This window comes from Rhodotorula graminis (genome assembly GCF_001329695.1).
Source record: "Rhodotorula graminis WP1 unplaced genomic scaffold RHOBAscaffold_16, whole genome shotgun sequence".
NCBI classification, from domain to species: Eukaryota; Fungi; Basidiomycota; class Microbotryomycetes; order Sporidiobolales; family Sporidiobolaceae; genus Rhodotorula; species Rhodotorula graminis.
This window is the reverse complement of record NW_017264943.1, coordinates 276,128-297,816: the sequence shown is the minus strand read 5'-3', so window position 1 is coordinate 297,816 and position 21,689 is coordinate 276,128. Positions and strand designations below refer to the sequence as shown.

At 66.8% G+C, this 21,689-nt stretch overlaps 10 protein-coding genes across 10 annotated transcripts; 4 read left to right on the top strand and 6 right to left on the bottom strand.

The window, feature by feature from the left end:
• Positions 1-339: 339 nt before the first annotated feature.
• RHOBADRAFT_56044 (glycosyltransferase family 8 protein) lies at positions 340-1,843 on the top strand (the record flags this gene model as incomplete). The annotated part of the gene is made up of 5 exons (XM_018418151.1): positions 340-414; positions 492-596; positions 660-776; positions 873-1,412; positions 1,630-1,843. The coding sequence occupies 5 exons, from the start codon at positions 340-342 to the stop codon at positions 1,786-1,788; spliced, it is 996 nt and encodes a 331-aa protein (XP_018268279.1). The 3' UTR covers positions 1,789-1,843.
• A 196-nt stretch (positions 1,844-2,039) lies between these two features.
• On the bottom strand, positions 2,040-2,803 carry RHOBADRAFT_65656 (uncharacterized protein). The gene is made up of 4 exons (XM_018418751.1): positions 2,702-2,803; positions 2,498-2,633; positions 2,245-2,391; positions 2,040-2,179 (listed from the first exon to the last, which is right to left on the bottom strand). Exons 1-4 carry the CDS (start codon positions 2,738-2,740, stop codon positions 2,157-2,159), a joined length of 345 nt encoding a protein of 114 aa, XP_018268278.1. The 5' UTR covers positions 2,741-2,803; the 3' UTR covers positions 2,040-2,156.
• Positions 2,804-3,162: 359 nt separating this feature from the next.
• On the bottom strand, positions 3,163-4,569 carry RHOBADRAFT_56043 (uncharacterized protein; the record flags this gene model as incomplete). The annotated part of the gene is made up of 4 exons (XM_018418150.1): positions 3,163-3,610; positions 3,676-4,192; positions 4,251-4,306; positions 4,389-4,569. The coding sequence occupies 4 exons, from the start codon at positions 4,567-4,569 to the stop codon at positions 3,324-3,326; spliced, it is 1,041 nt and encodes a 346-aa protein (XP_018268277.1). The 3' UTR covers positions 3,163-3,323.
• A 98-nt stretch (positions 4,570-4,667) lies between these two features.
• RHOBADRAFT_65655 (uncharacterized protein) lies at positions 4,668-5,488 on the top strand. Its single transcript, XM_018418750.1, has 5 exons — positions 4,668-4,702; positions 4,844-4,904; positions 5,006-5,033; positions 5,103-5,226; positions 5,336-5,488. The coding sequence occupies exons 1-5, from the start codon at positions 4,700-4,702 to the stop codon at positions 5,381-5,383; spliced, it is 264 nt and encodes an 87-aa protein (XP_018268276.1). The 5' UTR covers positions 4,668-4,699; the 3' UTR covers positions 5,384-5,488.
• Positions 5,489-6,206: 718 nt separating this feature from the next.
• On the top strand, positions 6,207-7,745 carry RHOBADRAFT_47069 (uncharacterized protein; the record flags this gene model as incomplete). The annotated part of the gene is made up of 3 exons (XM_018414924.1): positions 6,207-6,603; positions 6,665-7,470; positions 7,665-7,745. 3 exons carry the CDS (start codon positions 6,207-6,209, stop codon positions 7,743-7,745), a joined length of 1,284 nt encoding a protein of 427 aa, XP_018268275.1.
• A 483-nt stretch (positions 7,746-8,228) lies between these two features.
• Positions 8,229-12,217, bottom strand: RHOBADRAFT_30236 (uncharacterized protein). The gene is made up of 10 exons (XM_018412899.1): positions 12,167-12,217; positions 11,675-12,094; positions 11,104-11,582; positions 9,839-10,901; positions 9,323-9,755; positions 9,118-9,255; positions 8,890-9,004; positions 8,692-8,813; positions 8,555-8,633; positions 8,229-8,485 (listed from the first exon to the last, which is right to left on the bottom strand). The coding sequence occupies exons 2-10, from the start codon at positions 11,816-11,818 to the stop codon at positions 8,428-8,430; spliced, it is 2,631 nt and encodes an 876-aa protein (XP_018268274.1). The 5' UTR covers positions 11,819-12,094; positions 12,167-12,217; the 3' UTR covers positions 8,229-8,427.
• A 1,452-nt stretch (positions 12,218-13,669) lies between these two features.
• Positions 13,670-14,342, bottom strand: RHOBADRAFT_65654 (uncharacterized protein). The gene is made up of 3 exons (XM_018418749.1): positions 14,131-14,342; positions 13,961-14,017; positions 13,670-13,869 (listed from the first exon to the last, which is right to left on the bottom strand). Exons 1-3 carry the CDS (start codon positions 14,294-14,296, stop codon positions 13,781-13,783), a joined length of 312 nt encoding a protein of 103 aa, XP_018268273.1. The 5' UTR covers positions 14,297-14,342; the 3' UTR covers positions 13,670-13,780.
• A 645-nt stretch (positions 14,343-14,987) lies between these two features.
• Positions 14,988-15,497, bottom strand: RHOBADRAFT_47066 (uncharacterized protein; the record flags this gene model as incomplete). The annotated part of the gene is made up of 3 exons (XM_018414923.1): positions 14,988-15,076; positions 15,153-15,206; positions 15,332-15,497. 3 exons carry the CDS (start codon positions 15,495-15,497, stop codon positions 14,988-14,990), a joined length of 309 nt encoding a protein of 102 aa, XP_018268272.1.
• A 559-nt stretch (positions 15,498-16,056) lies between these two features.
• On the top strand, positions 16,057-16,752 carry RHOBADRAFT_3987 (uncharacterized protein; the record flags this gene model as incomplete). The annotated part of the gene is made up of 4 exons (XM_018413665.1): positions 16,057-16,333; positions 16,413-16,473; positions 16,555-16,590; positions 16,659-16,752. Coding segments are annotated over 4 exons (468 nt in total), but the record flags the coding sequence as incomplete, so codon positions are not given.
• Positions 16,753-20,287: 3,535 nt separating this feature from the next.
• On the bottom strand, positions 20,288-21,410 carry RHOBADRAFT_47064 (uncharacterized protein; the record flags this gene model as incomplete). The annotated part of the gene is made up of 3 exons (XM_018414922.1): positions 20,288-20,456; positions 20,583-20,964; positions 21,029-21,410. The coding sequence occupies 3 exons, from the start codon at positions 21,408-21,410 to the stop codon at positions 20,288-20,290; spliced, it is 933 nt and encodes a 310-aa protein (XP_018268270.1).
• Between the last annotated feature and the right edge of the window lie 279 nt (positions 21,411-21,689).

Genomic DNA, 21,689 nt, shown 5'->3' with positions numbered 1-21,689 from the left:
CTGCGAGGCTGGACGAGGTGCGCGGTCGAGGTGCTCGGTGCTCGAGGCGCGGGGGGGACGACCTGCGGGAGGGCGACGCGGGAGGAGGAGGAGGGGGGCGGCGAGGGGCGGGTTGGCGCGGCCTTTGGTGGTGCGCAGCGGGTGTGCAAACGAGTGTGTGTGTCGAGCGTGGTCGAGCTGGGCATCTGCCTCTCTCTCGCCCGACGCGTCGCCGGCGCGCCCTGAGACTCTGACCTCGGGCCGATCGCTCACAGCGATCCGGCGCTCGCTTGGCTTCGCTCTCTCTCTCTCTCTCCTGCTCGCACTCGCTTCCCTGCTACACGCTCGTGTGCTTCAGCCATGTCGACCTCGGCTTCGTCGCCTCGGCGCGCATTCGTTACGCTCTTGACCAACGCGCGCTACCTTCCGGGGCTCGTGCGTCACAGCTCTCGTTCTCCCCTTCGACCTCGTCCGCCTCGATCGAGCAGCTCACTCTCGTTGCGCACCTGCAGCTCGTCCTCGATCACACGCTCAAGCAGGTCGGCACAAGGTACCCGCTCGTCGTCCTCACGACGCCGTCGTTTCCCGAGGAGCACCTCGCACTCCTCAAAGCTCTTGTGCGTCCGCTCTTTCCGCGCCATGCTCCTCGACGTCGACTTGACGTCGCGTGCGCTCTGCAGGGCATGAGCACAAAGCGCATCGAGCTCCTCGAACCTCGCGGCGAGATGATGCTCATCGCCGAGCGCTTCAAGGACACCTGGTCGAAGCTTCAGGCTTTTGCGCTCGACGAGTACGAGGTGAGCTCCTCTCGTCTCTCGTTATCTATCGAGGAGACCGACGCTTTCGAGCTCTGTCAAGAAGAACGCTACTGACGCCCTCTTGCGTCCCTGCAGCGCGTCGTCCTCCTCGACTGCGACATGAGCGTCTTCTCGCCAATCGACTCGCTCCTCGACGACGACTCGCTCCTTCTCTCGTCCTCATGGATCGCGGCGGCGCACTCGTGCGTCTGCAACCCTCTCGGCCAAGACTGGTACCTGCCCGACTGCACGCCGGCCAACTGCGCCTACACGCACGCGACCGCGCACGGCGGCGCTCCTCCTCCCGTCGAGCTCCTCCCCTCGAAGCGCACCTACGGCCTCCTGAACAGTGGCCTCGTCGTCCTCGCGCCGTCCAAAACCCTGTACGACTCGATCGTGCACCACCTCCACACGAGCCCGACCGTCGCGACCATGGCGCTCCCCGACCAGGACCTCCTCGGCGAGGTGTTCGACGGCAAGTGGATGCCCTTGAGCTGGCGCTTCAACGCGATCAAGACGTTCCGGTGGGTCCATCCCGAGCTGTGGTTCGCCGAGACGGACGGCGGCCGGCGGCTCGAGGGCAGGGAGCGAGGCGACGACGGCGTCGCCGTCCTGCACTACATCGTCGAGAAGCCGGTGCGCCCTCTCTCTTTATCTCTCTACCCTCCTCTCTCTCCCTCTTTCCACTCTTTCTCTCCCTCTCTCCCTGCCCACGCCATCTCGCCCCTCTCTTCCCCTTTCCCTCTGCCCCTTCTTCTCTCCTCCTCTCTTTTGCTCTCTCTCTCTCTCTCTCGTCCTCTTGATCCTGTCACTGACACGCTTTTTGCCACTCTCCCCGCACGACCGCCCGCAGTGGCTCGACGCCCTCCCCTCCTCGTCGCCCGACCTCGAGACGCATAAGTGGTGGTGGGCAGATTGGCGGTCGATGCTCGACGCGTGGGAGGGCGACGAGCGACTGAGCGGGTACGTCGAGGGCGTGCGGCGGCTCGTCAAGAGCGAGGCGGATCTGTAGAAGGGTCGAGGAGGGCGACCTTCGCAAACGGGCTTTGGCCACCTCTTTCCGCCTGCAAGACGTGAGCGAGCTTCTCGAGCGAGCGACCGTCAGAGAGAGCCTGGCTTTCGCTTCCCTCAGGCGCTGCCGTCCGAGAAAGGCTTCTTTACTGAGCTTTCCTCGCGCGAGAGCCCGCTCGGGCCTCGTTTTGCGACACGCGCTCTCCTCGCGCTCTCGCTTTTCTCTCTCGCTCTCGCAGACCGAGATAGACTGGGGCACATCTGTGTACATGACATTCGATATAGTACTGCGACTAGATTAGGCGCCGCCGGTCTCGGGAGAAGAGGCGAGCGACGCGTCGAGGAGGAGCACTGCGTCGAGGTGGACGCTCAGGCGATGCGCGAGGTGCCGTCTGCGGTCACAGTGACGCGTCAGTACCTTGTCGATGAAGGAGAGAAGAAGAGAGAGGCGACGCACCGTTGGCACCGTCGGCAACCTGGTCGACGAGCTTGTCGGCCTCCTCGTCGGCCTTGGCAAAGTTGGTCTTGGACCGCGTCGAGCGCTCGTTCGAGTCGAGGATGTTCTCCTTCTTGACGCCGTCGAACTCGTCGTTCTCGAACTCGTCTGTGCGATCGCGATCGAGATCGAAGAGGAGAGGAAGGAAGAGGGGACGGACGAAGTCAGCGTGCGGGTCGGTGGACGGACGAGAGGGAGGGAGGTCGGGACGCACCCTTCGAGATCTCGTTGCCCTTGACCGACTCGTAGTTGCCGTCCTCGGGCGCGTTGATGCCCTGGTCGGTCGAGAGCTCGTCGTCGTTGCTGTCAAGGACGCCAGCTGGCTGCTGCGGGACCGACTCGTCGGCGACCTGTGCGTGTCGAGAGAACCAGTGAGGAACTCAGGCGTCGATGGGGTGCGAGGAGAGAGAGGGCTCACGATGGCGTCGTCCTGCTCGAACTTGTCAGAGTTGCTCATGGTGTTGAAGGTGAAGGGCTGGAGGCGGCTTGAGAGTGAGGGCGCGTGGAGCAGAAGTAGTGTAAAGGAGCACAAGCAACGAGAGCGATTCTGAGCAGACCCAGAGCGAGCGCGCAAGTGACGTGAGGGGCGACGAGGAGGTCGTCACCAATGTCAAAACCGGAGGGAGAGCGCGAGCATGTCAAGATCGCCCTGGTTGCGGCGACGTAAGCTCCGCAACAGCTCGCTCGGCTCGCGAAATTGCCCTCGCTCGACTGAGCAACTCACGCTGGCGCCATCGGTTCGGCGTTCATTGAGATCGGTCGCAGCGCCGACCGTGCGGTGGGCGCAGAGGTCGATCGGCCTCGTCGTCGCTCGAACCGGCTCCTTCTCCTGCGCGTTCCGCGGCGACAGCACCGACTGCGCTCACACCAAGCTTCACCTCGCGAGAGCACCCGTCAAAGCCTGCGAGGGAGCGCGCACCGGGAAAGCGCACAAAAGCTCTCGAGCTTCTCGTACTCTCTCGCGACAGCGCGCTCGCGTGCGACGGGCAGAGCATCGACGCGTTGCCACCTCCACCGAGCACGAGCTCCAGCACGCTCGTCTACTGCTGCCCCTCTGCCGCCTGCGCCTGCTTCATGCGCAGCTTCTTCTTCTGGTTCTTCGACACGCGCTCGCCCTCGCCCTCGACGGCCGCAGCGCCCTTCTTGCCCTTGGCCTTGGCCTTGGCACTGGTCGGCGTCGAGGCGCCCGAGTCGGGTGCGGCGGGTGCGGGCGAGGCAGGGGCCGAGGTGCGCTGGCGCTTGGTGGCGGAGGAAGAGGCGGGCGGCTTGGCCTTGGCGCCGGCGGTGGACGAGGACCGAGGGGTCGAGGGTTTCGCCTCGTCGTAGCCTGTTGCGTAGAGGATCAGTGAGCGTCGAGGGACAGAGAGAGAAAGAGAGGGAAGCGGGACGCACCGGCGAAAGGGTCGAGCGACTTGCGCTTCTTACCGCCCGCCGCCTCCTTGCCCTTGCCCTTGCCTTTGCCCTTGGCCGGCGTCCCAGCCTCCTCGACAATGGCGTCGCTCGCGCCCGCACCCGCACTCAGGACGACCGCCTCGTCGGCCGCGCCGCCCTCGACCTCGACCTCGTCGTCCGCCGGCTCGGCCTCGAGCAGCCGGTCGACCTCGGCGTCGACCGGTGCCGCGCGCTCGCCCGCCTCGACCTCATCGCCCTCGCCCTCATCGCCACTGAAGCGCGTGTGGGTCCCCGAGGGTCCGGCCTCGGGGTCCGTGTCGGCGCCGTCGCCGCCGTCGTACGCCGGGTCGACGGTGGCGCGCTGCGACGCGATGGCGGCGTTGATGAAGCGGCCTGCGGCCTGGCGGTCGATGTGCATGCGGCGATGCTGCTGCTGGGCGGGCGTCGAGGCCGAGGACGAGGGGACGACGCCGGCTTGGGCGCCCTTGAGCTTGCTGAAGTAGGTCTTGAGGCGGTCCTGCGGCGGTTGGTTCGGGTCAGCGGGAGTTCCAGGGAGGGAGAGAGAGGGGACGCACGATCTCGGCCATGACGGGGTGCGATGCCGGGTCGACGCCGGCCGCCTTGAGGTAGACTGGGCGAGCTCGGCGAAGAGGGTCAGTGAGGGGGTTCTCGAGCGAGGGAGGGAGAGAGAGAGGAGGAGAGTCGGTGCGCACCCCAGACGAGGTCATGCACGACGTAGGAGGCGAGGACCTGCGCGCGAGCCTGGACGAGGGGCTGCTCGAGTTCGAGGTGGTCGGCGAGCGGTTTGGCGAGGAGCGGGGCGAGGGCCGAGTCGAGCTGGGTGACGGCGGCCGACAGGGACGCGAGAGTGGCAGATGGGTCGACTTCGCTCATGCTGACTAGACGGCTGCAGCAACTGGAGCGGGTGTGAGGAGCAAGAGAGAGGCAACCAGATGAGGATCCCGCTCACCTCGTCCTCCTCCTCCGCAACCCGCTCAGCCAGCTCTACAGCACTCGCACGACCATGGTGAGCACTCGATAATCCCACGCGACCCCGTCCCTCGCACCCACTGATCTCTCCCTCCCACCTCGTCCTCCCCCCTCCCTCCTCATCTCCCCCGGCCTCGTCTTCTCCCCCAACCGCGCCCTGCGTCCTCGCGCACCTCAGTCTTCCGAGCTCCGACACACCGCCAACACCCAGACCGCCCAGCTCCACTCTCGCTACACCGGTCAGTCCTCGCGCTCGCCCGCATGCCTCCCACCGCTCCCTCCACAGCGGTGCAGGCTTCTGCTTCGCGGAGCGGATCTGACCGACATCGTTCCTCTGCAGGCACGGGCCACGCCGACGTCACCAAGTAGTGCGTCCCGTCCTCTCTCTCTGCGTCATCCCCTGATCTCGAGCTGACCCTCCCCACCGTCCCTCGCAGCGAGTGGCTCACCAACCAGCACCGCGACACGTCGTCGTCCATCGTCGGACACCCGGCCCTCCTCCAGTACCTCTCGATCGCAGACGGCGAGGCGTGCGCGAGGATGAAGTTCGAGCTCACAGAGGTACGTCAGCCGCGCCAGCGCTTTCTCTCCGCGCTCGTCGGGCCCTCGAGCTCGGCCTGCCGGAGTACTCGCGGTCGGACACCGACTGACATGCTTTCCATCCCTGCAGCGCATGCTTCAACCTTGCGGCCCGCCGCCGCCAAAGGACGACGAGTGAGCCACCTCGTGTCGACTCGTCCCTCTTCGACCACTTCTCCCGCCTCGACGCCGTACCGCCTACTCTGCCCCAGCCATGTTGTAACGCATACTCTGTCTCTTCTCTCGAGCCACACCCGGTGCCGCGAGCGAGAGAGAGAGAGAGCGCTCTGCCGTCCGCTCGAGAGCAGGCTTTGCGCTCGCAAGTCGTCTCTGCCTCGCTCACAAAGACAGCCGTAGCTCGCTCTCTCGAATCGATAGACCCTCGTGAACACGTCGTTGCAGTTCTCGCAACCGCTGCGGCGTCGAGAGAGCCACCTCCAGGACATGCCGCTCGTCGCCTCGCTCGCCCGCAGCCGAGACGACCTCGCAGCCCTCGGCCTTGCTCCCACCTGGACCTGGCCTCCTGCCACACGCACGCTTGACACGTCTCGCCGCCTGTCCCGACCCCGAGAGCCCTCGAGAGACAGGCTTGCCGCGGCGCCCTCGAGTATGTCGGTGCACAGCTATTGCGCGGGCCGATCGGTCGAGGCTAGGTGCCGTGGTCGGCGTGACGAGGTATGGCGGTGACTGCTGATAGCTCGCAGTCGAGGCCGAGTGAGTGTCGAGACGAGAGGAGGTCGGCGAGGTTGCGAGGTGATGAGGTCGAAGGGAGCGCGACGAGGGCGGCGAGGGCGGCGGGTCTGGTTGTGTAGGTGGTCGAAGTGCTCGTGTGCATCGTACCAGGCTGCCCAGCAGCTCGAGCGTGTTGTACGAGAGCGACGAGCTGCAACCCCACCCCCGCTCCCTCATCGCTCCCTCACCTCGTCCAGAACGACCGCCTGGGCCCAGAGCGCGCGCGCAACATGCTCGACATACGGCCAACACGTGGCTCCCACCCTCGCACGAGCCTCCCAGCCCTCCCGAGCGACGTCCTCGTCCGCGTCGTCCGGCTCGCCGTGCCCCTCACCGACGACGACGAGTTCGAGCCATGGAACCGGGCCCGCTGGCTCCACGACATTGCAAGAACCTGTCGAGCCCTGTATCGCGCCGCCGCAAAGGAGCGCAGTCGACTCGTCGTCCTCCGCAACCCGACCACGCTCGACGGCGCGTCGACGACCGCCCAGTACCTGCGCATCCATGGCCAAGATCGCCCGTGCGACCTGTCCAAGTTGGCCCAGCACGTCAAGTCGGTCCGCTCGCTGCGCCTGTACCTCGACCCGGCCACCGTCGTCGACCTGAGCGCCCTCGCCGGTCTTCCAAGTGCGTCCCTCCTCGCCTTTCCCACTGGAACGAGATCTCCCCTGACCTTCCTGCTCTACAGATTTTCGTCACCTTACCATCAGCGGCGGCACGTTGAGCGCGACCGACCCCGATCGCCTGCCGACCAACCTCGTCGAGCTCGAGCTCCTCGACCTCAAGTGCGCGCCCGCTCTCGCCGACAGCCTCATCCGCCGCAATACGCGGCTCGACACGGCGCACCTCACGCCGCTCACCGGTGACGACGGTCAATTCGTACCCGGCGAGGCCTTGGCGACGCTCGAGCACCTCAAGTTCCTCCAGTACGCGCCGACGGACCGGGTCGACGATGCCGCCCCGTTCTACGAGTCGCTCCTCGACCCGTTCGCCGCTCGGCTCGTCGACTCGCTCGTCCTCGTGTACGACACCGAGTGTCGCGCGCCCGTCGACGCGGTCAAGCGCCTCATCGTCCACTACCCGGTCGACGACGCCGACCTTGAGTCGCGCAGCGAGCTCCCCGACCAGCTCGCGCGCCTCGCCCAGTGGATCAAGACGGCGTCGCGCCTCGAGTCGGTCGCGCTCCCGGGCACATGGCACCCGAACAAGGACCTCGACGACCCGTACGAGCGCGGCGTCCAACTCGCGTCCAACTCGGTCATGAACGCGTGCGTCGCCCGGCGCATCCGCGTCACCTTCTGCGACCTCGACGAGGCGCGCCCGAGAGGGGCGAGCGCCGCGCCCCTGTGCGACGCGGTGCGCACGGGCCGCTCGAGCGTGCGCGAGATTGTCGCGCTTCGCGAGCCGCTCGACGAGTGGCCCGGGAGCTGGGCGCGGCTCCTGGCCGACGAAGAGGACTATGGGGACTATAAGTCGGCCATGTCGAGGCGCGTTGTGCGCCGGCGAGAGCGGCGTCGTCGAATGCAGGGGCGGGACCGAGGACGCGACGAATGCGACTTTTCCTCGTTCTCGTTAGACGCTCTCGCGACATGCAAGCTATTCCTCCTGTTCTCGAGAGCTCTGAGACGTCGAGAGAAAGCAGAGATCGCGAGAGCAGCTTGCGAGGTGACTTGGCGCGGCGGCGGCAGAGGCTCGACTTTGGCCCGCACTTGGTCGTGCCCTCTGGCGCGGCCAGGGTGACCGGCACGCAGACTCGTAGCTGCGTCTGAGGGCGGTCAAACGTGCGTGCTTCTTGCAAAGCGGACCATGCGAGGGCGACCGCACGAGCAAGTTGACCACCTTCTCAAGCCGCCTCTCCACGGCCGCCGCACGGACCTGCTGCCGCGCTCTGCGCTCACCATCGCTCGAGCGCATGGCGACACAGTGCTTGGGTTGCTCGGCCAGTCGACAAGGCTGCCGTAGCAAGACCCAGCTCCCATCCTCGCTCGCTCTCTCGCCTGCGCACGAACCTGTTCCCTGCTCGCAAAGGTGGAGCCTCCGAGCGCTCTGTGCTCGGGTACTCTCGCTCGCGATCTCGCTTTCGGTCTTGCTCTCGCTTTCCATGGCAGAGCAGACAGGGCCGTGAGGGAGAGAGGGAACTGGCGACGTTGCAGGCGACCCACAACGTGAGCGATCTTGCCGTCGCATCGCGCCAAACGTAGACCCCTCTCGCTCTCGAGCAAGAAGGGCGACCTCGCGAGGACAGGAGCTACTCGACGTCGACGTCGACGACGAGGCGCGACGAGGGAGAGTGGCTAGAATACATGCATTGCGAGCTACGAGGAACGGCGAGGCCAACACGGAAAGAGAGGCGAGGGGAATAGCGGAAGGGCGCCGATAAAGGCTATGCGAGACGGACCAAAAGGAGAGGCGAACGAGGAGAAGTACTTGGCGGGCGGTCGAGGTGCGAGCCTAGATGTCGAGCAAGGGCTTGAGGTACTTGGCGATGAGCATCCATTCGCTCTTGGAGCTGCGGTGGGGCAAGAGACAAGTCAGTGCGTGGGCCGTGGTCCGATCGAGAGGGTGAGAGGGGACGCACACGTCGTCGCGGAACGTGCTCTTGAGGACGTCGATCGACTCGCGCGAGATCATCGACACGACCTCGTCCTTCTCGTCGACTGCAGGGGAGAGGTGTGTCAGTCGGGAAGGAAGGAAGAGCAAAGAGGGAGGACGTACAGTGACGGCCGAACTGCTTCGCCGACTCGTACGACGCGTGCTCGATCTTGACGGCGACACCCGCACCTGCCTCGTGCTTCTTGATGATGTCCTTGCTCTTGTGGTTGATCTCGAGGCCGGTGCTGCAGGGGAAGGAGGTCCGGCGTGAGCGAGGGGACTCGGACGAGCACCTCGAGAGGGAGGACAGGCTTGACGCACATCTTGCCGAGCGAGATGACCTCCTTCTTCTTGGTCGCCGGGTCCGTCTTGACGACACACAGCGGCGTACCGACTCGGAGCGTGCCGTCCTCGATATCGCAGCCGAGGATGATCGCTGAGGGCGAAGGTCGAGTCAGGGACGGCCACGACGGCGACGACGACGGCCACGTTCGACGTCTCGCCTCCTCGAGGCGAGCGAGAGGGAGAGGGAGAGAGAGGGAGACGCACGGTCACGCTTGGCGAAGCACTGGAGAATGCGGAGGCGGCAGGGGAAGACGGCCTTGCCGACAGCCTGCTCGCGACGAACCTCGTCGTTCTGCTTCTTGTACGCCATGAACTGGTCGAACAGGTGGTAGATGATGTCGGCTGCGAGTGCGGGAAGGGCATGTCAGTTTGCGTCGGGAGGAGAAGAGCGAGAGAGCGGTGGGCGCACCCTTGAAGATCTTGACGCCGAGCTTGGCGGCCTGGTCCTCGGCGTCCTTGTCGACGGGCACGTCGAAGCACAGGACGACGGCAAACTCGGGCGCCTTCTCGAGCATGGTGGCGCAGCGCATGATGTCCTTCTTGTGCACGGGCCCAATGTTGATGCCGGCGACGGGGATCTTGACGGCGTCGCTCTTGAGGAACTCGAGGAGCGCCTCGAGCGAGCCGAGCGTCGACGCCTGGACGAACACGCCGCGGCCGCCCGAATCGACTCGGCTGAACAGGTTCGTCATGTCGGACATGACCTCCTCGCGCAGCTCCTCCTCGTCGTCGTCCGGCCCGCACACGAGCAGGCGCGAGCCGGCGATGGCCTTCTCGAGGTCGGGCGCGACGATCTTGATGCCCATGGCCGCCTTGATCTGCTTGTGGTGCACGTACTGGCCCTGCAGAGGGAGGGGCGGGGCGCGAGAGTCAGTCTCTCGCTCGCGCACCGGGTCGCGAAAAGGGAGAGAGGGAGGGGGCGCACCTTGATGCGGAGCTCCTTCATGGGCTGCGGCGTGAGGAGGGCGCGGACCTGGGTGACGATGGCGCCGTCGAGGCCGCACAGGACGATCTTGTCGCCCTCGTGGAGGTACCCGTTGACGAGGACGACGTCGATGGTGGTGCCGAGACCCTCGATGACCTTGACCTCGAGGACGGTGCACTGGAGCGTCGAAATGTACATGAGGTTGTTGGCCATGCGCTCCTGCGTGAGCTTGACGAGGAGCATGAGCAGGTCGGGCACGCCCTCGCCCGTGTGGGCCGAGGTCGGGACGAGCGACACGTTCTTGCCGAGGTTCTTGTTGTCGTAGTACGGGACGGCGTTCAGGCCCTGCTCGGCAAAGGCGACGACGGTGTCGGCGAGGCGCTTCTCGAACTCGCGCTGGACGGCCCGGTTCTGCTGGTCGAAGCTCTGGAGGAAGCCGCCGTCCTTCATCGGCGTCCAGCCGTACAGGCGGTCGATCTTGTTGAGCGCGACGATGAACGGCGTCTTGCCGTCGCGCAGGAGGCGGATCGACTCGAGCGTCTGGGGCTCGAGGCCGTGCATGATGTCGACGACGAGGATGGCGATGTTGCACAGGGACGAGCCGCGTTGGCGCAGGTTGGTGAACGACTCGTGGCCGGGCGTGTCGATGACGAGGAGGCCAGGCAACTTGTACTCCTTGAGGTCGGCGTCTCCGAGGACCCGGGTGCGCTTCTGGACGGCCTCCATCGGGAAGTAGGTCGCGCCGATCTGCTGCGTGATGCCGCCGGCCTCGCCCTCCTGGACGTTGGTCTGACGGATCTTGTCGAGGAGCTTGGTCTTGCCCGTGTCGACGTGGCCCATGATGACGCAGATGGGCGAGCGCAAGTTCTCCTTGTCGCGCTCGGCGAGCGCCTGGGCGTCGCGCGCCTCGCGACGGGCCTTGGCCTCGGCCTTGCGCTGCGCCTCCTGGCGCTCGACCGCCGTCATCTCCTCCTCGCTCGACGAGTCGTCCTCGTCCGACGAGTCGTCGTCCGAGTCGTCCGAATCGTCCGACGAGTCGTCGTCGTCCGAGTCCTCCTCGTCGCTCGACGACTCCTCGACGACGGCGGCCTTGCCCTTGCCCTTGGCGGATGCGGCCTTTGCGGGCGCGCCCTTTGCGGGTGCGGGCTTGGCGGCGGCGGCGGCAGCGGCAGGTGCAGGGGCCGTCTTGCCGTTGGCTGCGAGGAGGAAGGCTCGTGTCAGTACGGACCCAGAGTCGAGAGAGGACGAGAGAGGGGAGGAGGAACGGACCCTTGGCGGTAGCGGGAGCCGGCTTGACCTCCTCCTCGTCCTCAGACGAGGACGCGTCCCAGCTGTCCTTGACGTCCTCCTCGTCCTTCTTGGTCTCGTCCTCGGACGACGACGCGTCCCAGCTGTCCTTGACGTCCTCGTCCTCCTCGTCGTCCTTCTTGACCTCGTCGACGACCTTGGCCGGGAGCGGCGCCTCGTCCTCCTTCTTCTCCTCGACCTTGGGCGGCTCGGGGCTGGCCGGCTTGGACTCGGCGGGCGACGCCGTCTCCTTCTCCTGCTGCTTGCCGCCGCGCTTGCGGTTGCCGTACGACACCTTGGCCGTCGCGGGCGCCTTGTCGCCGCCCTGCTGCAAGCCGGCGACGGCGACGCCGCTCGCCGAGAGGAGGGCTTGACGGCGAGCTTCGGCGGCGGCGCGCTCGGCCTTCTGCTTGGGCGTGAGGAGCAGGCCCTTCTTCTTGAGCTCCTCCTTCTTGGCCTGTGGACAATCAACGAGGGAGGGAGGAGACGAGGTCAGGTCGGGTTGACGAGGGCGCACAGGACGGAGACAGCGGAACGAGCGCGACGCACCTTCTCCTTCTCCTTCTTCCTCAGACGCTCCTCCTCCTTGCGCTGCTCCTCGGCCGCCGCGGCCGCCTCCTCCTCCTCGATGCGCCTGCGCTCCTCCGCCTCGGCCCGCTCGGCCTCCTCGCGCGCCTTCTGCTGCGCCTCCATGAGCGCCCGTAGCGCCGCGATCTGCCCGCCGCCGCCCTTGCCCTTCTTGCCCGCAGGCGGCTCGGCCGGTGCGGCCTCCTCGGCGGCGGCCGCGCCGGCCTTCTTCTTCTTCTTCTTCTTGTTCTTGGACGACGCGCCGCCCTCGCCCTCGCCGGCGTCCTCGTCGGCGCCGTCGTCGGCGGGTGCGGGAGCGGTGTCGGCGGCGGGCGTGTCGGCGGGTGCGGGTGCGGCTGGCTCGGCGCCCTTCTTGGCGGCGGCCTGCGCCTTCTTCTTGGCCTGCGGATCGAGACGATGTCAGTACACGCACGCGCAGGGCAACGAGAGAGGATGAGAGAGGCATGGACGCACCTTCTCCTTCTCCTTCTTGAGCTTCTCCTTCTCCTTCTTCGAGAGGACGCGCTTGGGCTCGCCGTCGTCGTTGTCGTCGTCGTTGTCGGCCGGGTCGGCGGCGGCGACGGCAGCAGCAGGTGCAGGCGTAGGCGCAGGCGATGCGGGCTTGCTCTTGGGCTTGGGCTCGTCGAGGCTGACGGCCTTGACCTGGTCGGCGAGGAGGTCGTCGTCGTCGCTGTCGACCGGCTTCTTCTGCTGCTGCTTCTTGTTGCCGCCCTTCTTGCTTTTTTTGCCCTTGGCGGCGCCGCCGAACTCCTCCTCCATCCAGTCGTCGCCGGCGTCGATGGCGCCGCGCGGCGCGGCAAGGTCCTCCTCGGGCTCGGCGGCGGCGGGTGCGGCGGCGGCGGCGTCGTCGTCCGGGTTGAAGTAGTCGTCGTCGTTGACGGCCGCCGCGCCCTTCTTGGCCTTCTTGCCCTTGGCCTTCTTGCCGCCGGCCTTCTTGCCCTGCGCCGGCTGCCCGTCGTCGCTGTCCTCGTCCTGCGCCGCCGCGGCGGGAGCTGGCGACTCGTCCTCCTCAGCGTCGTCGTCGTCGCCGCCGTCCTCGACCATCATGTCGGCGAACGAGCCAAAGCCGCCGCCTGCGCCGCCGCGCTTGGCCTTGCCGCCCTTGGCGGGTGCACGAGAGGAGGGCGAGAAGTCGTCGTCCGAGTCGGCGGCGGCGGCGGGGGTGACGTCGCCCGGGGTGGCGGACGGCGAGTCCTTCTTGGCGAGCGAGTCCCTTTTGGTGTCGGTAGCGGGCACAGGGGTGTGTGGGAGGAGCGAGAGGCGGCGAGCGTTTTCGTCAGTGAGAGGACGAGGACGAGACGAGACGAGAGGGAGGCGGGCGCACCAGTACTCGTCGTCGTCGACGTTCTTCTTACCCTTGGCGCCTTTCTGCTTCTTGGGCGGCATCGCGGCTGTCGTGAAGCGAGCGAGATGAGGACGAGCAAGAGCCAGCCGCACGAGATGAGCCTCGCATCTCTCCCGTCGCCACCCTCGGCACAGGCTGAGTCGTGCTGGCACTCGGCAGAGCCGCGCAGAGCTGGTGGACCTGACCGTCCAGCTGCGCTTCCACCCTGCTGTGTGCTGCCGCCGCAGGCTCGCCTCGCGGTTTCGGCTCCCTGTTCTCCCGCTGCCCTCGCGTTCAACGGCCAGAAGGGCAGCAGCGCTTTCGTGTACTCTGTGTCACACCACCCATCAGGCCTCTCTCCAGCTCGGCGACCCTTGCAAGAGCGCGAGGCGGCCGCTTCCCTGCGTCTCCTCCGTCGCACAAAGGGATCCGGGCCGCCTTGCGCGCTCGCTCGCCACGCTGCGCCAAGCTCTTCCGCCCGACTGCGACACGAGGCGTCGTGCTGCGCATCTCGCCCTTGGCCGCAGCCACAAGGAGTCGGCGACTCGCTGCACAGCTCGCGCCGGTCGCTTCGAAACGCTCTCCTCCCGGCGGCTCTCCGCTCTCCGAGCTGGACGGCCCGAACATGCACGAGGGTCATGGTCACTGCTTTGCGGATCGCTCGACTGCTGTACCTGAGCTCAACGGCGCTGTGCCGCGGCCCTTTCCTCCTCTCCCGCTCGACTGCCCAACGTCCAGCTCGCTCAGGCCTTTGCGATCTCCTGGAAGAACTCGATCGAGACGTCGGCGACGAGTCCCGACTTGAGCAAGTTCTGGAACGGCTCCTGCGCCTCTGCGGGTTGGGCGAGAGTGCGTCGTCAGCTCGCGAGTCGGCGGACAGGGCGGACGAGGTGAGAGAGAGAGAGAGAAAGTGTGGGACGCACTGTGCTCCTCGATGCCGCCGGTGTCCTGGTCGTACTCCTCGAACAGGCGGAACTCGTCTGCGAGTGCGCGAGAGAGCGAGTGTCAGGGCGGGTGCGCGCGGGTCGAGGTGGGGAAGTCGTCGAGCGGGGACGAGAGGGAGGGGAGAGGGCGAGGACCGGATGGGACTCACTGCCGTGGCGAGCGCAGCGGTAGGTGAGCACGTACGGCTCCTTGTCCGAGTTGGCGCTCGCGACGGCGGCAGCGAGGAGCTTCTCGAGCTCGTCACCCTTGTCGGCCTTTGCGACGACGCGAGCAAAGACGACGGTCTTGCCGGAGGCGGGGGGAGTCTGCGACATGGTGTCTGGTGGTCGTAGAGGTGGCTGGCTGGTGTAGAGAGCGAGTGGTGGCAGAGGGAGAGGAGCGAGAGTCGGCGTGTGGGCCCGTGGGCGGGGCTCGGTGACAAAATCTCGGAGTTCAAGTCCGAACCCAAGCTTCTACCTCCCCTTGACGGCGTCGGACGAGGTCGCTTAGCGATTTGCTATTGCGCGGTAGCGACGCCGCCGACTCTACCTGCGGCTGTGCTCTCCTGCCGCTGAGCGGGGCCAGCTTGCGATCTCTCGTTTGGCAGAGCAAAGATACGAAGAGCCCGCACCGCGGAAAACGCCGGCACAGGTAGCAGGGAAAGCGGTTCGAGGGATGTTTCCTGGAACGCCGCGCAGGCGAGTGCTCTACGAGGCAGCGTAACTGCGCGGGCTCTCTCGCAGGCCCGACAACGACTCGAAGCTCGTGGCGAGGGGCCGAGCGACCTGACCGAACGAGCGGAGCGACCGGAGCGCTGTAACGAGGGCGAGCGTCCGACGCACTGACCGCCCTTTGAGCACTCTCGCTCCCAGCTCGCAAGCTCATAAGGCGGACGCCCTCTCGAGCGGCAGTGGCACTGCTGAACGGCTTGTTAATGTCATCGTCGGGCGCACTGTCGTCGTACGAGAGGCGCCAACGCCCGGTCGTCGCTCCCTCCTTTGACCTCGCTCGCGCTCGTCGACCTGCTCAGAGCTTGGGGATCTCCTGGAAGATCTCGATCTTGACGCCTGCGGCAAGGCCCGACTTGCCGAGGGCCCGGTACGCCTCCTGCTTCTCTGCGGGACGAAACAGGGAAGCCGGGTCAGCGAGGTTGGAGAGACGGACGAGGGAGGGAGGACGGCTGGGACGCACGGTGCTCGGCCACGCCCTGCTTGCTCTTGTACTCCTCGAACAAACGGAACACGTCTGCGAGGGAGAAAGCGCTGGGTCAGCGATGCATGGCGCGAGGACCCGGCTACGACGACTCGGTGGACCCGGTCGACGAGAGCTGCGGCGCTGCCGACACCGGGAGCGAGGGAGGGTGGACGCACCTCCGTGGCGTGCGCAACGGTACGTGAGCGTCAAGGGCTCGGCGTCCGAGTTGGCGTTGGCGATGACCGGCTGGAGCGCCTTCTCGAGCTCGTCGCCCTTGCCGGGCTTTGCGGTGACGGTCGCGAAGACGATGAACGGGCCGGATGCGGGGGGTGTCGAGGCCATGGCGAATAGTGCACGGTCGGGTGAGCTCGAGGGGTGCGAGGCGAGCGTGTCAACGGCGAGAGTGAGGCGAGGAGGAGGGCGAGGCGAGGTGGGGAATCAACTCGGCGCGGGCGGTGCGGAAGCCGGACAGTTGTCCGAAACTGGCGCACAGCGCGGCCGAGCGCCGATCGCGCCGGTAACCGCGACGCGCCTCTGAGCTGCTCCCTCTGCGCACCCTCGAGTCGACCCGCATGGCTCGCTCTCGCTCTCTGCACCACACCGCTGAGCGAGCCCGTCTGCGGCCTCAAGGCATCTGTACCTGAGCCGACCCCCGAGCCCTCGCCTGCTCGACGTCGCTCATCGCCCTCGCTCCCCGAGCTCGTCGACTTCCACCCGCCGACTCGCCCGCATCGCCACACCTCTGCCCCGCTCCCGATACTGCGACATGGAGCGCATTCGCACCTCTCTGCGACGACCACGACCAGCACCCGCCACGCTTGACCAGCACGGCGAGGCGAGCGACGCACGACTGGCGACGACGGCGGACGAGGCGGCAGACCCGCTCAGCAGCCGACGAGCGCCGTTCTGCCTGCGCCAGCGCAGCAGCACCTGGTTCATTGCGTTCGCCGTCGGCTGGGGCGTCCTCGTCGACCTGTCGTCCTACTCGCTCGTCGTCCCCGTCGTCCCGTTCCGCCTCGAGGCGCTCGGGTACGACGACATCGGCGGCAAGACGGGCTGGCTCGTCGCGGCCTATGCGGCAGGCCTGATCGTCTCGTCGCCAGTCGCAGGGTGGGTCGGCGCCAAGTACAAGAACCGCCAGGTGCCGCTCACGCTCGGGCTGCTCTTCATGGCCGGCGGTCCGTCCTCTCTCTCTGTGTCTCTCTCTCCTCTCCCGCCGCCGCACGTCCCAGAGACTAACCTCCCATCGTCCTGCAGCCGTCATCCTGTTCATGGAGTCAAAGAGCTTTGCGCTCATGGTCGTCGCGCGCATCCTGCAGTGCGTCTCCTTCTCCTCCTTCTCTCCCTCGCCGTCCTCGCGCACCCCGGCCCTGACTTGCCTTCTTGCGCACCGTCACAGAGGCTTCAGCGGCACCGTCCTGTGGACAATCGGCCTGTGCGTCCTCCCTTTCGCCCTCGTCGCGCCTCGAGCGTCCTGCTCACCTCGCCTCACCTCCCTCGCAGTGCGCTCGTCACCGACTCGGTACCTGAAGAACGGCTCGGCAGCGTCCTCGGGTACGTCATGGTCGGCTTCAGCTGCGGCCAGGCTATCGGACCGCCAGTCGGTGCGTCCCACGTCCTCTTCTTGTTCCAGGTCGAGCCGCTCTGACCTCTTCTCTTCTCACAGGCGGCGTTCTCTACGAGCGGCTCGGCTACCGCGCACCTTTCATCTTCTCGATCGTCCTCGTCGCCATCGATCTCTTCCTCCGCATCGTCATGATCGAGAAGCACCAGGCGCTGCGCTGGATCCGCGCCGGGCACGACATCCCCAACTTCGAGGCGCCGGGCTACTACGCCGCCGCCGGCCCCGAGGCGACCCTCGCCGAGCCCGACACGTCCGTCCCGCTCGGCGGCGAGGCGGCGCCGCGCGACAAGTACGCGCAAGAGCACGCCGACGACGTCGCCCGCAGCGAGGCGAAGCACTCACGCCTGCCGCCGCACGTCCTCGGCCTCCTGCACATGCTCAAGGACCCTCGGGCGCTCACGTCGTTCGGCGTCACGCTCCTCAACGGCACGATCGCCGGCGGGCTCCAGGACACGGCGCTCACGCTGTGGGTTGAGCAAGAGTACGGGCTCAACTCGCTCGGGGCGGGCCTCGTCTTCCTCGGCGTCGTCGTGCCCACCTTTTTCGTGTGTCTCCTGCTCCCTCTATCTCTTGGGCTCGGGACGTTGTGCCTATCTCGTCGCAGCCGTTGACCCTCGCCTTCGATTCCGCCTCCTCGAGCAGTTCTCTCCCCTCGCGGGCTGGGTGAGTCTCGAGCCGGCTCTCTCCCTCTCGACTTGCCCTCTCGAGGAGCAGCATCACTGACATGGTCTCCACGTTGCAGATCAGCGACAAGCACGGCACCAAGTGGCTCGTCTTTGGCGGCCTCCTCCTCTCTCTCCCCGCCTACCTCCTCCTCATCATTCGCGGGCCGCTCCCCCTCTTCATCTTTTTCCTCGCCATTCTCGGTACGTCTTAATCGTTCTCCTCGGCGACAGGAGCGCTTCGGGTCGGCGTCGTGCGTGTACTGACAACCCTCGCACCGACAGGCGTCTCCATCTCGTTCTTCATCACGCCCATCACGCTCGAGCTGTCGATCGTCGCCGCCGACACGCCCGCCATCTCGACGGCGCACGTCTTTGGCGCCTTCAACCTTGCCTTCTCGGTCGGCGCCCTCATCGGTGCGCCCCTCTTTCTCTCTCTCCCTCTCTCTTTGCCTCGGCATGACTGACGTGCCCTTTCTCGTCCCGCAGGACCGATCATTGCGGGCCAGATCCTCTCTGCCGTCGGTACTACACGAGGCTGGCTCGCCCTCACCATCATCTCGGCCGGCCTGACCGCCATCGCCGCACCGCCCGTCCTCCTCTTCATCGGCGGCCGGCTCGACTGGCGAGCTCTGCGGTCCCGGGCCGGCAAGCGCAGCAGTGACGGCGAGGAGGAGATTGGCGAGAAGAGGAGCGGGGCGCAGCAGGGAGAGACTGAGTCGGGCTTAGAGCGGCGAGACGAGGCGGAGGCGGCACCTCGGGAGAGCCAGGAGACGAGCAAGGAGACGGGCATTGTAGCATAGACGGACGCGCATCGTTGCAAACGTGGTCCTCGCATCTCTGCCACTGCTACACAGCCTGCCACTCGACCTCTCGTGGGCCAAACTGGCCGGACCTCGCCGACCCGGACCCGCCGTCTCGAACTGCCGCAGCGCTCGCGTCGTCTGTAGTGCGACGGAAAGCTTGCGCGCCTTCCATGTGCTCGCCGAGCGATCGCATGGCGGCAGAGCCTCAACCTGGAGGCTGGACGAGTCGCCGAGTCGAGGTTGAGCGAGCGGCGAGCGAGAGGAGGTGAAGGGAGCGAGGGCGCGGTCGGGTGGATGGTGGGCGGCACCGAGGAGCTCAGTGAGTGTGTCGAAGTCGATCCTCAGGCTCGACCGCTCAGCAGGAGCAAGCCGGCAGGCGTGGCCGTGGTCGAACGTTCGGCGGCGGGTTCCGCTCGCTCTCATCGCTCCTCTGGCACTCGCTCGCCTAGTACAGCTCAGAAGGCTAGAAGCAGCCACACGCAGCATCTCGGACCACAACCCGCGCGCGTCGAGCTCGCCTGGGCCATCTTCATCGAGTTGTGCGTCCACCCTCCTCCTCATCTACTCTCCCAGCGCGGGGCTGACGCACGCCTCCTGCAGCTACGCGGCAGCATAACCTTCATCTACGAGCATCTACGAGCATCTGGACACGCCCTCATGGTCCCGTACATCCCGCTCGAGCTGGTCCACCTCATCGCGTCGGCTGCACTCGCCGTCGGCGACCACCCTGTCGAGGAGGAACGCCGTGCCCGCTTCGCCCTCGCCAAGAGCCTGTCGCTCGTGTGTCGCGAGTGGCGCCCTGTCGGTCAAGCCGCCCTGTTCCGCAAGGTCTTCATCTTCGCCGGCCAGCCCAACTACGCATTCCTCCGGACCCGTCAGCACCACCTCCTGTCGTACGTCCGCGAGCTCAACGTCGACGCGCACATCAGCAGCGCCATGCTCGACGACAAGCTCGCGAGGTGCCGTCGCGACTGTGCCCAGCTCAGCAGCGTCTCCCTCGTCAACCCGGGCGCCTGGTCCGCCTGGTTCTCGCCTACGCGTACGGTTCCGCCCGCCGAGTGGGTCTACGCCGTCGAGCTCCGGACGACGTTCAAGGACGAGATATTGTCCGGCGTGCTCGGCGAAGCCCTGAGCGGCTCGCGCCACTTCCCGAACGCGCGCGAGGTCCGCCTTACGCTCGGCTCGGCGTGGCCGCAAGCGTTCCTCCGCGATCTGCGGGGTACGGCGCCGTGGACAGCCGTTCGAACGCTCCGGGTCGTGAGCGCCCTCGAAGACGAGGCCCAGAGCAGCCTCCTAGAAGCGCTCCCGCACGTCTTCCCCCTCGCCAACCTCACCACCCTCACCCTCGGCGTCGCTCAAGAGCCTTTTGCACTCCTCCCCGTCCTGCGCGACGCCGTCTCTCTCCACCTTCTCGTCCTGGTCGTCCCCGCCCCGCAGCTGTCGAGCTTTGCCGCGCAACTGGCGCCGACGCTCGCGGCCATGACGAGCCTCAAGAGCTTGACGGTCCAGCAGAACATGGCCCCGGCGCGCCGAGGCGGTCACCAGATCCTCCCTCCCTCTCTCCTCGACAGCCTTCCCGCCTCTCTCTTGCTCGTCGACCTCGACCTCGCCGTCGCCGCCGAGAGCCGCGGCGCCATGCAGGCGCACCTTGCACAGCACCTCATCTCGCCGTTCGCACAGTGGACGACCACGACGATCATCGACGGCGAGCACGAGGCCGAGCGGTGGATCATGATTTTGCGGGGCGGGACGAGGGTGTGGGAGCGCGAGTGAGGAGGGCAGGGCGAGGGGAGGGAGCGCTTGTCGCCGAGGTGCATCGCGTACTCGTTTTGCCTTTCGACTCTCGAGGGACGAGAACGACTGCAAGATTGCCGACCGAGAGCGCCAGGACGAGGAGAGCGAGCCAGCCATGCCGAGAGAACTTGAGAAGGTCATCGAGTGCACGAGCCTCCTCTACAAGCTGCTCCGCCTCGTCTCGCCTGACCCTCCCTCGTCGCCGACACCGTCCTCCTCCTCGTCTCGCCGCCCACTCCTCGTCGCTCACCGACCCGTCGAGCCCGCCCTCGCCGCCTTGAGCTCGCGCGCGTACTGCCAGAACTCGTGGAACTGGAGCGTCAGAGGCCCCTTTGAGCCCGGCTGACGCTCGCTCGACCAGATCAGGCGTACTTGGCCCGTCGCGTCCGCCCGAATGAGCGCCTCGACGACGCCGCTATCAGCGTCGAGGGCGAGATCCGCCGATCCCGGCACGAGGACAACGACGACGGGCGGCCTTGAGGTCGGACGCGCCTCGATCCGGGCGAGCGAGACGCACAAGTCGCTTTCATCGGATCTGCACCAGGTGGGCAAAATGCGCGGGTTGCTGTGGCGCGGAAAAGGCGCCGACGGGTCGTGGCGCACGAACAGGACGGGCGGCTCGACGCTGCCGCCGAGGACGCTCTGCGGGTCGACGTGCTCCGACGAGGTATACACGCAGTCGAGTTGATCGAGAAGAGGCCGGGCGAGTATATCGTCGAGCTGAACCGGGAGGGAAGTCGAAAGGTCGGTGGCGCGCTCGACGTGGACGGTGCGCAGTGTCGGCAGAAGGGAGGGCGTGAACCATCGGCGCAGGAAGGGCGTCGAGACCATCGAGTCGGCGATGAGGATGTGCTTGAGGGTGCGCGACGGCGGAGCGCTCGGGCCGTCCAAATGGACGCCGCGCAGCTCCACGTTCTCGAGCGCTGCGAGATTGGGGAGCATTAGAGGGGCGGACCAGTCTGAGGACGGGCGAGGCTTGAGACGTACCCTGATGCTTGACGAGGAGCGCAGCGTCGACCGAGCCTCGTGCCGCGAGAACTCGCAGCGCGACGATGTTGGGCAGCAAGTCGGACACGTCGAGCGCGTCGCTCAAGCTGTGCGAGTACTGCGACTCGACGTCATACGCGACCGTGCAGCGACCGAGGCCCGATGCAGTACTGCTCGCTCGCAGCTGCTCGAGCTGCTTCGGGCTCCAGACCCGCACGTGCCGCCACAGGAGCGGTTGGGCGATGGCGCAGTACCGGCGAGAGGTGCGGCACAGGCACAGGAGCACGCGCTTGATCTGGCGGTACGTGGACCCTGCGAAAGCGATCGGCGCGAGCTCGTCGAATACGAGCTTGAGGACGTCGTCGTTGAGGCGGTCCGACATGTCGGCGAGGACGCTGCGGGGCTGCGTCGTCAGTGAGGATTCGGCGAGTCGACGCAAATGACGACTCACAGATCGTGCGAGGTGCTCTGAGCCAGGTCGAGCGAGAAGCGGCGAGAGAGGGAGAGAAAAAGGGCGAGCGACGAGCTGCGCGGGCTCGGTTCGACCTGCCCGTCGCCGTCTGAGCGCTCCGCGGAGAGTCCGACGAGGCTCGAGCGACCGACCAGGAGTTTCCGGACGACGACGATCGAGCGGGAGCGGCGGCGGGAGCTGGGCTCGCGA

Excerpts from the sequence above, each read along its gene's own strand:
- RHOBADRAFT_65656 (XM_018418751.1), bottom strand. The coding sequence starts at position 2,740 with ATGAGCAACTCTGACAAGTTCGAGCAGGACGACGCCATC. Across the intron at positions 2,634-2,701 it reads TCGAGCAGGACGACGCCATC|GTCGCCGACGAGTCGGTCCC; the intron begins GTGAGCCCTCTC and ends CGACACGCACAG. Across the intron at positions 2,180-2,244 it reads GGTTGCCGACGGTGCCAACG|ACGGCACCTCGCGCATCGCC; the intron begins GTGCGTCGCCTC and ends CTGTGACCGCAG.
- RHOBADRAFT_65655 (XM_018418750.1), top strand. Across the intron at positions 4,905-5,005 it reads GCTCCACTCTCGCTACACCG|GCACGGGCCACGCCGACGTC; the intron begins GTCAGTCCTCGC and ends GTTCCTCTGCAG. Across the intron at positions 5,227-5,335 it reads TGAAGTTCGAGCTCACAGAG|CGCATGCTTCAACCTTGCGG; the intron begins GTACGTCAGCCG and ends CCATCCCTGCAG.
- RHOBADRAFT_30236 (XM_018412899.1), bottom strand. The coding sequence starts at position 11,818 with ATGGAGGCGCAGCAGAAGGCGCGCGAGGAGGCCGAGCGGGCCGAGGCG. Across the intron at positions 11,583-11,674 it reads GGAAGAAGGAGAAGGAGAAG|GCCAAGAAGGAGGAGCTCAA; the intron begins GTGCGTCGCGCT and ends GATTGTCCACAG. Across the intron at positions 9,256-9,322 it reads CGGCGTCAAGATCTTCAAGG|CCGACATCATCTACCACCTG; the intron begins GTGCGCCCACCG and ends CCGCACTCGCAG.
- RHOBADRAFT_65654 (XM_018418749.1), bottom strand. The coding sequence starts at position 14,296 with ATGTCGCAGACTCCCCCCGCCTCCGGCAAGACCGTCGTCTTTGCTCGC. Across the intron at positions 14,018-14,130 it reads CCGCTGCGCTCGCCACGGCA|ACGAGTTCCGCCTGTTCGAG; the intron begins GTGAGTCCCATC and ends GCGCACTCGCAG. Across the intron at positions 13,870-13,960 it reads CGGCGGCATCGAGGAGCACA|AGGCGCAGGAGCCGTTCCAG; the intron begins GTGCGTCCCACA and ends CCCAACCCGCAG.